This window comes from Harpia harpyja, chromosome 21 (genome assembly GCF_026419915.1).
Source record: "Harpia harpyja isolate bHarHar1 chromosome 21, bHarHar1 primary haplotype, whole genome shotgun sequence".
Taxonomy (NCBI): Eukaryota; Metazoa; Chordata; class Aves; order Accipitriformes; family Accipitridae; genus Harpia; species Harpia harpyja.
The window spans coordinates 17868488-17884105 of record NC_068960.1 but is presented as its reverse complement, the minus strand read 5'-3'; the positions used below and the strand labels follow the sequence as shown (position 1 = coordinate 17884105).

At 41.4% G+C, this 15618-nt stretch overlaps 1 protein-coding gene across 6 annotated transcripts in view; it reads right to left on the bottom strand.

Moving 5' to 3' along the window:
* DNAAF8 (dynein axonemal assembly factor 8) overlaps window positions 1-15618 on the bottom strand; it is a 96551-nt gene that overhangs the window by 44955 nt on the left and 35978 nt on the right. For all 6 annotated transcript variants that reach the window (XR_008232844.1, XM_052772981.1, XM_052772984.1 and 3 more), the window contains 3 exons: window positions 12930-13124; window positions 3606-3722; window positions 1178-1322 (listed from right to left, as the gene is read on the bottom strand). Coding sequence is in view for 5 of the 6 variants with exons in the window: in XM_052772981.1 (XP_052628941.1) it covers window positions 1178-1322; window positions 3606-3722; window positions 12930-13124 (457 nt within the window). In the remaining variant the exon portion in view is untranslated. The remainder of the gene's footprint in view (window positions 1-1177; window positions 1323-3605; window positions 3723-12929; window positions 13125-15618) is intronic.

Below are 15618 nucleotides of genomic sequence, written 5' to 3'. Positions count from 1 at the left end.
TGCTGCCTGTCATCTCCTAATGGCTGGTGATTTTATGGTTTTCTTATTCATTTCTGGAGTCCTTCTTCATTTCTTGAGCTATCAGTATGAATGCATTACGTGCACAGCGCTGAGACAACTGCAACTGCAATCCCATTTCTAAGGCAGACTGCTCCTATTGTTTTCAAATGTAAAAAGGGGCAGGGACACTGGAGAATTTTTCTCTGATTGAGCTGGTCTTCACTCACCTTCTGCCTGAGGAAAAGGAAACCCATTTCTCTCACTCACCCTGCCTATACCTTTCCCCAAGAGAAACAAATTGCCTGTATTCGTGATGGTGTCACGTGCAAACCTTCGAGGAGAACTTCTTGGCTTAAAAGAAAGTACAAGCCATACTATCCTGCAGCAGCAATCTCTATACTTTGCAGCTAATGTTGCTATAGTTATATTGCATTAGCAACTAATAATATTCCATACATGCTTTAAGGCAGGCTTCATCATCTCTATTTCACAAATGGAAAAAAATAAGACTTGAGTGGTATATGCCAATATTTGCAAATATTGGTGTCTAATGTTAAAGACTTAGTGATTTGAATTCAGAGACACATATCATTTTTGTTTACCTTATCTTCTTGGTCTCCCATCTCAGACCATCTTCTACTGGCAAATGTGACATTTTAGTGATGGCTTATAAACCAATGCAATTACAGGATGGCTAGATCAGTACTTTTGCCCATGCTTCTGAAGTCCCATAGGCAATAGGACAGGGGGAATTGTGGAAGGGGAAGGCTGGATTTTCCACAGCTAAAACCTTCAGGAAAATCAGTGGGAACTAATTTAGTATATTTAACTCATACGAGTCTAACCCCAGAGTTTAGGGCACTGCAATCTGGGAAAGATTGCTACAGAGGAAAAAAAAGCTAAAGTGGTTTGAGACACAAAAATGTATCGAGGGTTAAAAATTCAACTCATGGATATTCAACACTGCAAATAGAAGGGAAGAAACAGCCCAAGATCTTTTATCATTTCTTTTGGGAAAGATACAGGAACTGATAAAGCAACACTCATGTAAATCCAATACCCCCCTCCCCCATGCCCACAGCACCACATCACTCTTCACCTTAGTACATTTACAGATCTTTGCCTTCACCTCAGTATCACCACATGATGGAATCTCTGAAGGAAAACTATCTCTCACCTGAGCTAAAGAGCAGCACATCCTGCCGAGGATAGAGCAGGCGGAGTCCACAGATATCCAGACCAGAACCAAGTACCAGCTGCAACATGTGATGGGTAGCTAGGGGACTTCGGTAGAGAGTTTCAAACAGCAATACCATGGCAACCTGAACAGCAAGAGCACATTGGAGAAATGAACCAAATGCTTCCAAGCCCTCAACGACCACACAGCTGTATCTTTTCTGCTCATCTTTAGTTCCCATGCTTCATCTACATTGTAAGAGGCACAAAGAGGCTTTCTTTTATTTTATGTTTATGTGCAGTTCAGCACAGTGGGCTTTTAGCTTCAGACTGAATCATAACTATCTATGATAATTATGATGGAATCTATTTCTGCTGATATAACTGTGCATTTTGTCACAAAAACCTACTAGTAAAAAACTGCAAGTTCTCTGGGGCAGAGACTGAAGTGTATCACTCTTGCTGTTTAACTTCACGTACAACAGAAAGATGGTTAAAGAATAATAGACCAAGTGGTTGTTTCTTTATACCTACCGAAGTGCCAAAACCAGCATTTAAAAAAAAAAAAAAAAAAAAATCAAAAGGCAGACACATCACTCGTACTGCCCCAAATTTACATTTTGAAAACTTCTTTACCAGACTAATCCAATTCAGCCCATCCTGGCATGTAGGAAGACATTCACCAACACATACTGAATGTCTATACCCCAAAGGGAAGCAAATTATTATTACTCTCCCACCAGAAGGAACATATTGTTTCAAAAAGCAAGCACTTTACAACAGGAAGTTGTATGGTACTGTGGGTAATAAATTGTCTAGCTGAAGATCAGACAAGCATGATTGTACTGGCCTCTGATTTGTGCATGGTTCTCCTGGATGTAAAGCAACACAACGCTATCTCCAAGCACCAAGCTTTATGGCTGCAGTGAATGCCAAATGAATTCATCACCATTGGACACTTAAAATGAAATGCTACTCCCCCATAAACACATTATGAGGCTTATACCATCATGATAAATGAAGATATAAATTTACTCAAATCATTAAAAAGTGATCTAATTAGGAATAAAAGCTCTATTTCTTTATGTTTGTCTAGCTGAAGCTCTCCTGATATTAACCCAATATTCACAGCAGCCAGTAAGGAAGTATTTTTCTGTAGCTGCTATGAGAGTCCCTGGGGCTTGGCCGCCTGGGCTCAGGGCCAACTTTGATAATGCAGCTGTCCAGCATTGAGAAACCTCAGTAACTGCCTATCTCCCCTTTGCTTAGGAGCCAGGCACTGGGCTTTGGTCTCCATCTGAGCTTTGTTGCAGGTATGCCTTGGCCCAGTCTCATATGTCACTGATTCTGGCTGTTATCCTAACCTGCTGAATTTCTGGCTTGGCCTTGTCACTGTGGACTCTTGGCTGACCCCGGTTGCTGCTGCTGGACCTGCTCTGCTCTTCTTGCTTGGGTAATGTGGGACTGCACCCTGCCATGAGGTCACTGGCCCCACCTGCCTTGCTGTTGGTCTCAGCTCCCAGCCTGCCTTCCCTTACAAGAGCATCCTGCCCTTGCTGTGAGAGGTCTGTATGGACCCACTAACAGCACTCCTGAGGCAAGTTGAGGAACTGTAACAAAGACATGAGGCATTTCCCAACTGTGCCAAGTGCCAGGTATCTTCAGCTCCTAATTGTGGACTTCAAGCATCTTCCAGGAGGAAGCCCAGTATACTCACAGCAACTGGTCAGGCTTGCTGTGTGTTCAGGAAGAACTTAGTATATCTGCACCTCCTTGAATCAATGCTAACAGGAAACTGAACTCTGTCAGATCAAACATGTTATGTTTTGTGTTGCACAAGAGCTAAGAAAGGTGAGTTACTGTAGTTAACAAGTTATCATACACTGGCTGGTGGTCCAGTACATTTTGGTATGCACTCCTAAACAGAGGTAAATATGAGCTGACTTAAGTTACCTTAACCTTCTCTTCTTCTGGGGTAAACTAAGTAGAATTACTTCCTACTTGTTCATACAACACATACACAGTTACTGTAGGTCAGGTAAATAGTACCAGAAGCTTCAGAAATTTTTTTAATGTTTCTGAGCACAAGTTTAAAAAAAAGTTGTGTTGTATATTGGCTTGCAGTCAAGTGGTTTTAGGTTATCAAAATTTTGTCTACTGTTACTGATTTGCACCTGGTTGGTAGCAATTTCTTCAACCCGCACATTTCATAGTTTAATCTTCTGTGGCTCAGAGCAATCAGCACATCAATACTGATGACACAAAATACTCAGCTGATATATTTAGGTCTGAGTGAGAAATACTTCAAGATCAGTATTTGTACCAAACCTCAAGATTGAAATATTCCAGGTCATTTAATCGTCTCTCAACTTCCCACATCATCCCACAAGTCAGAAAGTAGTGATTTTTTTAATTTTTTTTTTTTTTACCTCAGTGTCTATATCTCTGCAAGCCTCGATGTCGCTGCTATTAGGGAAGTATTTTTCATCAGTTTCAACTGTCTGCCAGTAAAATCCATTTGGCACTGCAAACACCTTCTCCACTGCCTGAAATGGACAAAGGACATCTCTCACCTGTATGTCATCTTGATCCCTCAAAATAAAGGTCTAGGAAAAAAATAGTATTTTATGGCTAGAGAGCACGTAAGGATGCGCATTAATGGATTAAACTCATTAGTCCAGTGTTGTCAATCTATCATTTGCTTTCTTACAACCGTACCACTAGCTCCAATTAAGTGATAACCCAGGAATATGAATCTGCAACTGCTTCCTGAGAGACTGAACATTCCCAGGGTCCAACCCAGTGACCCTCCAACATGCAGAGTACCTGCTGACATGAACAGGAGTTGCATGCAAAAGGCACTGCAGGATCCAGCTGAGCAGCTCGAGACCTTGATTCTCCGCAATTGTGCTGAGCATCCAGCAGAAAGGGCTTTGTTAAAGGAATGCTCTAATTAACTAATCAAATGGAAAGGTAGGGAAAGAATTGCATGAACTTCTACAGGCCTGTAACCAAAATAGGACATTTCTCCTGTGCTCATGTCACCACAAGTGACACATATCTGTAAGTCACATACTCATGGATAGGCAAAAAGACTCTGGCATTTAGGTCACAGCTTTACAGAAGTGTAGCATTTCCCAGTCTCAGCACCTTATTTTGTTTTTCATACATTTTCTGGGCAGCCAAGCAAGCAACTTGTACAAGTGCAAGTTTAAGGATGTATCACTCATGAGAAATTGCTGTGACTGCATGCTCAGTAAGCAAGGCCATAGTCCAGGAACAAACACAGCTTTTGAAAGTCATGTTTGTCAAGTTCTGGTTTGGGAAGAAGTGACATTCGCAGCTATGCCAATATTGAACATTCCAGAAATATGGAGGCATTTAAGCAGAGTTCACAGTGGGCAGGATTAATTCCAAGATTGAATAAATAAATAAATAAAAAAAATTGTCACTTTTGAGACATAGGCTCAGGTGGTATATCTCAGAGTAGCTTCACTATTTTTAAAGACTCTACTTTCATTTACAGCAGTAGTTAATCTGTCCTCATCTCATGTGGACAGACCTTCTCAAAACAGAAAAAAGAAAAATTTCAACATGGTCTCATCAGGACTTTTATTATGGGTAGAAGATGGACTAACACTGCATAAAGAACTGTCCATTCTGGATTATGAGTTACATACAATGCTGTTTAACTGTGTAATCACCCGAGAGGGTTTTTTTTTGTGTGCTGCTTGACAAATGATAGGCACTTCATATCACTCTACAGATGTCTAAAAACAAGAACCAGAAAATGAAATTAATTTGAATAATATTAAAACCCCTCTGACATCTGCCTTTCTGCTTCAGTAACCTTTTGTGTTTTCTCCTTCCTCTACTTCCTGTGCTTCATGAGATATTTGCCTAAAAGCAGAACTGGGAATTTCACTTTTCACCTGGTTTCAGTCAACACAACTACACAAAACCAAGAGCTTTGACATCTCTCAACGGGTTTGTCCATTTTGTCCTGCAATTCATAATTCACCAGTCTCCACTTGTGATATTACACTTGGTTGCTGTCGAAAACATCATTACAGGAAAAGCAAGAAATCATTGATTTAAGGAAACAGAAGATTGTCTCTGTTTCCATTGTTTGATGCCAGCTCCTGCATGCAACGATGGCACAATGCAGTGAGCACAGACAAGCCCTACAAAATGGGAATGCAGCAAGACCCCAGTCTTCTATTTATTCAAGCTGTTCCTTGAACAAACCTCAAGTCTATGAACTTTCAAGAAGAAGAAAAAGAGAAGGGACAAATGTCAAACCAATTCCAGCCTACATTTCCATAGAAACTTTCATTATAATCATCCAGCCCCAGTTAGGGGACAGAGGATGCACACTGGGAAATCCAAGGTAAAAAGCTGACCTTTAGGAAGTACCACGGTGTAAGCTGTGGATCAGCTGTGATCCCAGGCACACTGCCACATGGTTGGCCTCCCTCCCCGCCAGAGCAGGGATCTGGCCACGCCTGGGAATCAAGGCCTATGGGAAATTGTCACTGTGATCTGTCAGATTCTGTTTTCTAGCAGCCAACCTGAATGTGATTTCACAAAGCAACAAAAAAATGAAGCTTGAGAAGTCTTAGTTCTCCTAGAAAATCCTTTTCCTCATGAGTAAGAAAATACACATAGATGGCTGCAGTATGACAGTCCCTGCTTTGTCCAGCCTAGCTAATAACGTGCCAGTGGAGGAGAACTCCTGACACTGCCTTCTTATACAATGCACAGGAAAAGCAGGAAGAAAGCAACCGTCCCCATGCATGTAGGAGAGAATTGCATCAAGTCAGTTGTTATAATACTGAGATAAGCCCTATCTGACATATAAGGCAGAGTGACTTTCCACAGGCAGTTGCAGTACCCCACTCTTATTGAAATAATTTTGGCAATTTTGACACTATTTATCTTTATCTTTACTTTGGTGCTACTTTTAATGTTCCACAACAAGAGAGAAGGTAGGTGTGAGAATTGTATTGGTTTCACCTGAGGGCTGGTTCCTCTCTCACGCCTCCAACAACATTACAGTAGCTGTAAAGCTTCTGTGCAAACACAGCAGTTCAGAAAGTCTCTGAATGCTGACCTGTCACTTGGGGGAAGAAGAGGAGACTCTCTCCCCATGCACTGCATAGAATGGTGAAGAGGCAGTTGAGCCTTTGATACCTACCTGAAAATACCTCTTCCGTAAGGCTCTGCAGACTCAGAGCACTGTAATAATCTCATGTCTCATGGTAAAGGCATTATACCAGGGAGGAAAGGTAACCTACAGACAGCCAATGGCAGCTACAGCAGCCCCAGGGATACTTTGACTTATGCTGTAACAGGCTTCAAAACCCAGAATCATTTAACCATAACAATTTCCATGACTGTGTCTCCCCCACCCCCTGCTGTAAGAAAGCAGGGTTTCTTACAGCACTGACATCCTTTCCATCCATTTGCCATGATCAGAAAGAGCAGGAAGGAAGGGCATGTCCATAACCTCCCATTTGTAGTTACTCTTTTTTGTCAATTATCCCTTTTCTTATTTGTTTTGGGAGACAAATTCTGATTTCTGCTACGTTAAGACACTGGAAAAGACCAATTTGTACCATAGCTAGGACTGAACATGCACCATTTTTTCAAAAGCATTAAAAAGAAACCCAGAGCACTGCTTTGTTTCAGACAATATTACCAAGATGAAGCCAGACAGTTATGGGAAGGAAATTCACAGCAGAACAAAAATGTGTTGTAAAGCACTGAGCAGAAACAAGAATAAGCACATTTTAGAGAAGACTAGAGCTATGTGCAGCAAAACCATGAATCTTTAACTGTCATACAGAAATATGACCAAATCCAATATCTCTTCTTCTTGCTTACAGTGTATTCTATTCTCATTTCCGACAACAAAGAAATAGCTTTTGCTGTCAGATGATCTAAGAGACTCTCTTAAGTTGCACCGAGTCTTCTAGACTGCTTCCCAGACACAGCAGGAAAACAGAAACTGCAGGAAGAATTTCTATGTACTCCACAATCTCATCTCCTCACATGGAAGGTGCTTTCAAAGCAAAGATCTGCTCAGCCATTATCACTATGGGACAACACCCAAATCCATTGAGAAAGATGCTGCATCCTCCACTACCTCCAGAGACAGACTGTAAATTCTGCATCTGTATAACCTCTCCACTTCAACCCCACTGACCACATCGGTGGCAGCAGAGGAAGCACTATTCTCACTCTAGCAAAGGCCTTGATGTTAACATGCAGGCAAAGCTCATGTCTGATGTGATTCATTGAATCATGCCCCCGAATTAGGCAGCGTTATTCTCAAACTCTCTCCTCTCCCCACTGTCATGAATCCCAATGCATTAGCATAGTATTCCTTGTGGAATCCAGATTAACACAAATTTGAATTTGTTTCCTGCACATCTTCCCTCCCCATTGTGCATGCTCACTTCAGATGGCTAAAGATTTAGTATAGGAAATGTGGAAGCACAGTAGGAAGATCCCAGGCAGCGAAAAGGCTGGGGATAGAGAGGGCTAATTAAGAGCTTTGCCACTGAAGATGTACAATTCTGGTGACTGTATTTCAGGTGGTTTGAAGATGCATCTCACTTTCCCTTGCCCCCCTTCTGGATAGAGAAAGGGATATCTTAAAACACGGAAGAGAAAGGATGAGACAGTAACTTCCACCCTTTCTGCCCATCATGCACAATACTAATGGCTAAGCACATTAGCCTGATAGTTCTTTTAAGCTGCTCTTTTCTGGAATAATTAGCGATGGTCACAATTTAAATGCGAGCTATCAAATTTTACAAAGAATGAAAAACAATAATGGTTTATTCCTCCCCAAGCCATGCCTTCATCTTTGTGCCAACTCTGGTAGACATCATTGTAGTCCTTTCTCCTTTTAAAGGTTAGGGGTTTTTAGTTACAAATACCAATGACAGCCTGAACTCCTGGACCCACTAAAATCAATGACAAACTCCAACAGGACTCAGCTAGGGCCAGGATGTCACCTTCACCCTTCTGCCTCATGAAGATACAGCCATGCAGCTATTCTGTGTCTGCAGCTATGGATTAATTTCTATAAATGCATATAGATGAGGCCCCAGGACAAATGTCTTACTCACAGACAAGTCATATCCATGTGGAATCATCAGTCAGATGACGTGCTCTTGATAAAGCTGTTGAAACAGCTTTATCAGGCTGCACAGCAGACTCAGGGTGCCAGACATGTGAGATCTGGCCCTTAGCACCAACTCAGATAAAGACAAGACACGAGCAAGATTTGGAAAGCAAAGGGCAGGATGAACCTGTCCTTTTGAACCTCCTGTTTTACAACTTTAGCCTGGATTTCAAACCATCAAGCTGCTGGACTTAGCAGCTGGCACCTGCCACGCTGCAAGTCTCATCCTGCTGGATCTGGTTTGAGGAAGCAGATGTGGAGGTGCTGTTCTGGGTGTTTTATCCCTCCCTAACGCCCATTTCAGCTGCACAACTATCATGTCTTTCAAGCTTTGGCATCAGGCTCCACAGAAGCTTTGGAGGAGAAAAGCACAGCCCTGAGCTATACACTAAATCTGAGAGCTTACAGCAACATGTGCATCAGGTCTAACAGCTGGTCAAATTCTGTTGCACTCCAGGTAGCTCAGTCTGCACTCTCCACCCACAAAACACTACACAGCCTAGCTTAGGTACTGCTTAAAGCTGCTAAATTTGCTGCTTCTCACACAGCATGAAAGGAGAAAGAGAGAACACATGGGGCAATAACCCAAAATCAAAACAGCATAACTGCCAACACCATGAGGCACTGAACCACAGCATACCACCAGTTATTACAATTTGAGGTGTGTTAAAGGCAATGCCCACATGGCCAAGGGCCTGAAAAGAGTTGGGTGAAAAGCTGATGTAGTAGTACGTAGCAGTTCTCTGAGCAAGCCTCTTATTAGCATTGAAGTTAAAAGAAGTTATAGTAAAAAACAGTGGAAGATGCTGAAGCCACTCAGCAGGGCTAAGGCCATGATGCTTGTCAATGAAATAATGTCACAGCATTCAAACTATAAAGCTCAGAGTCTTCTTGTTGAGCCCATGCTAAAACACAGATTGGAAAGTTTCTCTGGAAATGCCTCTCACTCCCTCTTCAGAGACTATACACAGAGTTAGGGCAATCACATACCTAAATTAGGTGCCTGTCCTGGTTTCATTTGGGATAGAGTTAACTGTCTTCCTAGTAGCTGGTATAGTGCTGTTTTTGAGTTAGGTATGAGAAGAATGTTGATAACACTGATGTTTTCAGTTGTTGCTAAGTAATGTTTAGTCTAAAGTCAAGGATTTTTCAGCTTCTGATGCCCAGCCAGCAAGAAGGCTGGAGGGGCACAGGAAGTTGGGAGGGGACCCAGCCAGGGCAGCTGACCCAAAGTGGCCAAAGGGGTATTCCATACCATGTGAAGTCAAATCTAGTATATAAACTGGGGGGAGTGGGGGGATTGCCGCTCGGGGACTAACTGGGTGTCAATCGGCGGGTGGTGAGCAATTGCATTGTGCATCATTTGTATATTCCAATCCTTTTATTATTACTGTTGTCATTTTATTAGTGTTATCATTATTAGTTTCTTCTTTTCTGTTCTATTAAACCATTCTTATCTCAAGCCATGAGTTTTACTTCTTTTCCTGATTTTCTCCCCCATCCCACTGGGGGCGGGGCGGGGGGAAGTGAGTGAGCAGCTGCGTGGTGCTTAGCTGCTGGCTGGGGTTAAACCAGGGCACCTAATTGTACAAAGCAACAAGTGATGCATCTGGGCCTGCTTTTTCACAACATGAAACAGCCATTTCTAATTTCATCAGCATTGCATAGCTCTTCTGCTACATGGTTATTTCAGTCTTTGAAAAAAAGTTTGCAACTTTTCAAAGCTTGTGTGCATGTGTGTAGTGTGCACATGTAGAGCTTGTCTGGTAACACAGTTACCAGCAACTCTCTAGCAGGGAAATCCCAAAAGTCTGAAATACCACATTAAAGAATTGCTGTACTTTCTGCGAGTCCACTCCCATACATCAAACTTCCTGTTAGTTCAGTCTGTGCTGTTTGAAGTTTTTGGCAGCATTGAGTTACAACATCAGGGCAAATTTAGCTCCCTGGACCCAGTTCTAGAATTCTTATCTATGCTTAGCCAAACCTGCCACTAAAAAAAAAAAAAAAAAAAAAATTTAAAAAAATGGAGCTTTGCTTAAGTGAAAGTGAAAAGCAAGGAGGGAACTTTGTGTAGGCCTGCCCTTAATCAGTACTATTGTCTCAAAAAAGAAAACACAACCCTTATGCTGGAAGTCAGCATGGAAACTAGCTAAAGGAGCAACAAGTAGGGAACTGATCACCAGGAGGTGCAACAAAATCAATTTTCTGGCACTAAAAGAAAAAAAATCTCATTCAGCTTGACTTAGGGATGGAGTTCCTCTTCTTCCTTGAAATCTCACTGACACAATCACCCATCCAATACTGCTATGCCCTGAGTCCTCTGTCACAGCAGGCACCTGTATAGGTTGGGAGTTCAAGGAGGTGCTCTGGAAGGTGACCAAAAAGATGGTGAGCGTTAGGGGTTGCACCCTTTGGGCAAATGTCCCAGTGTCCAGAACAACTGAGAGAGAGCAAGAGAAATCCAGTGTGCCTTAATGGAACAAACAGGCACAGGAAAAGAAGCATCAACACTGGCTACGTATGTTGTCTGTATCCCTAAGGTTAACTTGCATCCTAAGGCTTAACAGGAGAAAGTGCTTTTATTTTGTTCTAAAATGAAGAAATCCTCTTTTTGCTGACATGGGACATTGCAGTTAACTTCCACAGGGATTATGTCACTCCTAACCTAACCTGCGGTTTTAATGACTGCATTGTGAGTTTACTCTTCATATCAGAAGTGAATTACTGCAGGTTAATAGGCTGTATGCATAGCATTAATAAGAAAGCCTCAGAGAAAAATAACAAGAGAAAAGCAATCTGTTTGGGGTCCAGAACAGACTGAAAAAACACTAGACCAATTGACTGAAAACAAGACATTGGCTCATGCACTAACAGACGATGTGCTTAAAGGTTATCACAATTGCAGCTAACAATTGCTCATAAAATCATACACAGAGCTAGTCAGTACACAAGCAGACAGCAATTTTACCTGATGTTCCCTCTCCCTCCACTCCTACCAATTTGTCTCATCAACTTGTCAGATTTTTGTCTCAGACCGTAAGCTACCTGGAGCAAAAATAGGTATTCACTGCATGCTTTTCCAACATGTAGAAGCAGGTTCTTTGGTCCACTTTGTTTTGTATACATTGCGTCAAAATAAATATAAGTACATAAAAAGCAAGCATGGATCACTGGCCTTGTACAAAATCTTCAAACCAATGAAGCTAAAAGAATACGATATTGAATTTTCTATGCAGCATTTTTTGGTTGTATTTTAATGACACTTGGGAACATTCTCAGTTGGTACCACTTTGTAAAGCTTCAGGGCAGACAACAGGATTAGCTGCTGCCTGCTGAGAGTCTGGCTCATTGAGCCTTGCTTTGAGAAATCAGCCTTTCTGTTTAACTGCAAGATACATCTAACAAAAAGCCATGATACATAGTGGTCTCAGTGTAATACAAGCCTGGGAACCTGGCTGGCACAGAGCATTTGGCCTTAGGAAGGGAACGTGGTCTTTAAATTGACTTCAGTTTTTCTGACATCAAGGTAAAGATCCACCCCCAGAAAGCGCCTGCTATCTTGCTGTTCAATTTCTAATGATTTGTAATTCCCCTAATAAGGGATTTGCGTAAAAGCCCTGTTTTAAATGATGCCTTATTTTATGCCTTAAAAGTGTACAGCAGATTTATCTTTTACAAGTACATCAGACTGCTTTATAGCATTTGCTTCTACTTGAAAGCTACAGTGACTTCAAATCAACAACATTAAGCCTCCTTTTCCTCCACAGAAGTGGGATAAACCTTTAGGCAAATTGCTAAGTGCACTGCTAAGCCCCTAAGCTTTCGTGGCATTGATTCTCACAGAGTAATAGTAATCCCCAAATCTGGTTGAAATTGCAGAAAAGTTCTCATGCTACATTATTTTCAGAACTAAACTTCATTGTGAACCAGAACTGCAGTCTTTACCATTCCCTGGAATTGTGTCTCAAGGTTTTTGTTGATTCAGAAATATTGGGAAAAGACCATGATTTTCCAAAGGCTGGTGATGTCAAGGGAAAGAAATAAGTAGAACAATCCCTCAAAAGGTATGGAATTCAGGTCATATTAAGTGTTTCTTTGAAAACCTCGTCAAAATATTTACACTAAGGTAGGATAGGCTGTTAAAGGCCTCAAAGCAGTGTTGGATGCCTTCAAGGAATAAACTCCCCCAATAAGTATAATGAATTCTTGTAACATTTTGTTCACTTGAGTATGTGTTATGGAGCACTTGCTAACCTGACAGAAGTGAAAAAGTTAATTATCATTCTACTTATAGACAGCATGAGGTGAGTGTTCTTGCAGACATCTCTAGGCAGGCAAGTGATTTTAAGCACTTGACTTTAAGAGGTGCTATGTCCTTGTAATCTCATACACTTCAGTGGAATCTACACAGCTCAGAAGAATTTGTTTTCAAACTCTGTTTAAATCGTTAGCTAAAGCAAACAAGAATATCTGTTAAGACTGGAAGAACAACAACTTTTACTGGACCTAATGAGAAAAAAAAATTACCGGAAGTCCAAGCATTTCTGTACAGTACCTGAGGATCAGGATTAACAGCAGTGATGTAACTGAGCAGGACAGAGGGAATTTCAGGAAGAAGGGGACACAGTTGGTTTTGGAAGTGATTGGCCAGTTCTGCCCTCCACCAGATAACATCCGGAAGCTGCGTACAGGCTAGAAACGCAGAAATCTTCTGGTAAAAAATGGATGTTCCTTGTAGATCTTCTTTAGTCTGCAAAGAGTCAATGGTTAAAAAGCATTGATGATGGCCTTAAGAACTTTCTGTTCTGTACCATACACCCATAGCAGTTCTTTCTCTGCCTGCAACCATCCCAGCCTCACACTTCACACATCTGCCCTTCAGATTCTCCAAACCAAACCCCTAATGTAACATCCCTCAGCCTCCCAAACCATCACACCCTGCCTCCCTGCAACCAGCACTCACCCACCAGAAAGCGCACCCCTCCCACAATCCTGGTATCACCCCACAAAATCTCTACTCCCACACCCAAAGACAGAACTGAAGGTTCTGACACTGTCAGGGTTCCTGACCCAGGAGATGGGACTTGAGAGCAGATGCTGTCTGCAACAAGCAGTTATGCCCATCAGCTGTGTGGAAGAGCTCACCCCATGACTTGGGGACATGCCTCCACGTAGACTTGACTCAAACAAAGTGCCCCTTGGCCAAGGGACTGGGGACATTAACAGCATTGCCCTTCCACCAGAGTTCTTGACACACTCAGACTGCTCAGCTATAAAACTCAACCACAGATGATGACTGCCGAGTTAATAGCAATCTTCAGCTGTTTGCAAGACACTGGTATAAAATAACTGGCTCATGACATCCATCAGCCCACAAATATTACTCTGAAGCAATTACATACCACACTTAAAGAGGGAGAAAATGCCATAAACAGGACCATAAAACTGCCCAATATAAAGAAAGACAATTTGCAAACGGTTTCGTAGGGATATAAATGAAAAGATTTATTAATTTCAAGGTTTTTCGAAAGATTGATACTAATACATTAATATTGAATACTGCACTGCTAAATTACAGTTTTCCATCACTTAACCTCCCCTCTAAGCCCCTTTGTTCTTCCAGGTTGGTTCTTAATTAGCAGGCCTTTCAGAGAACAAAATTGGTGACCTCAATAAGACCCAATTAGAAATTAACAGAATCAACAATTATGCTAAGCATCTTCTCTACACCAGCTATTATTGCACATAGAAAGTAGAGCTCAAGCAAGAAAGGTCTGTAAAAAAGCCCAAACCTAACGACAGAGATTGCAAGCTCTTCTGAGCCACCACAGAATTAAGTGATTGAAGTGTACAGACAAGAACCACATTGCTTTGCACAGTGCTAGTGTGCCTAATTGGGAATGCTTAGTAGATTCTTAGAAAGCATACTGTGTACAAATCTAATTCCCATCAGACATGCTTGCAACTGCAGCTTGTCTATCAGCATGCAAGAATTATAAGAGGTGAGTGTATAACCATTTGTTCTGACAGCAAGTCAAGAAACCAAAACCATGCAGGGATGTTCAAATTTGCCTCACTTCTATCAGTTGTTTGGAGGAGGACAGAAATAAAACAACCAAACTAAACACCAAAAAACTGACAAAAATGGGAAGAGACATAGCAGAACCTCTTGATGTAGGAATAGATGCCGTCCTAGTTGAATAAGCCAGAAGGCTTACTGATCTGCTGAGAACAGGAGCTTTTGCCTTGAGAACCCACTATTATATTTGTATTTATAGCCATTAGACCTTGGGATGGAGAAATACAATGTGACAAACAATAAAAGACACACAGGTGACAGTGAAGCAGCTAGTAAATAAAAAGTTGATGGCTTAGAGGTCTCAAATATAGCTCAGCTCCAGTTAATAATAACTAAGGGAAAAAACCCCAACAAACTAAAACAACAAAAAACCCCAGCAACAACCTATAGTAACATGAAACTAGCAGGATGCCTTGGTCCAGTTCTCAATGATGAAATGTACCACATCATTAGAGCTGTGACCCTATAGCAGGCAACAAGGCACAGGATCAAATAACATCAAAGCCAACAAGACAAACACACTCAGCATGTTCAATCATACCAGGGTTGAGAATTAACAGGGGAGCAAGCTGGAGAAAGTGAAACCTTGCTTTGCTGATAGATAGGTCCTTAAGTTCTTAGACTAGCAATCCAAAGTCTGTTATAAAAATCATATTCATATTACAATCTGAAGAAAATCCATGGACAACTGTCATTTGCTGCTATTATGAGACACAAGTACAGATACACAAAGAAAGATGGGCATTTCCCTCTCAGCATCAAGCAGGGATGTTGCATCATCTTGTACATACCCATCTTTGGCACTGAAAATGGACTCTGGACTACACACATTAAGAACATTAAAATATCAATTTGCCATAATGTTTCTGGTTAACATTTACACTACTTGGTATGTCTTTTTTACAAAATCCAAAAAAAGTAACTAAGATTTCCCTACATTCTTATAGCAAATAGATGCAACAAAAACACCTGGAAACCCAGTCATATTTTGGAGGTAAGCCCTGATAAGTGGTTCTCTTTGTGCCCATAGGAGACAACTGGAACAAGAACCAATAAATGCCACAACAGAATTTTGTTATCAGATTCAGCCATTAAAAACTGTACATTAACACTACAGTGAGAGACTGAAGACTTAAGTGTGAAGAGTAAAATCTACCACATTTCT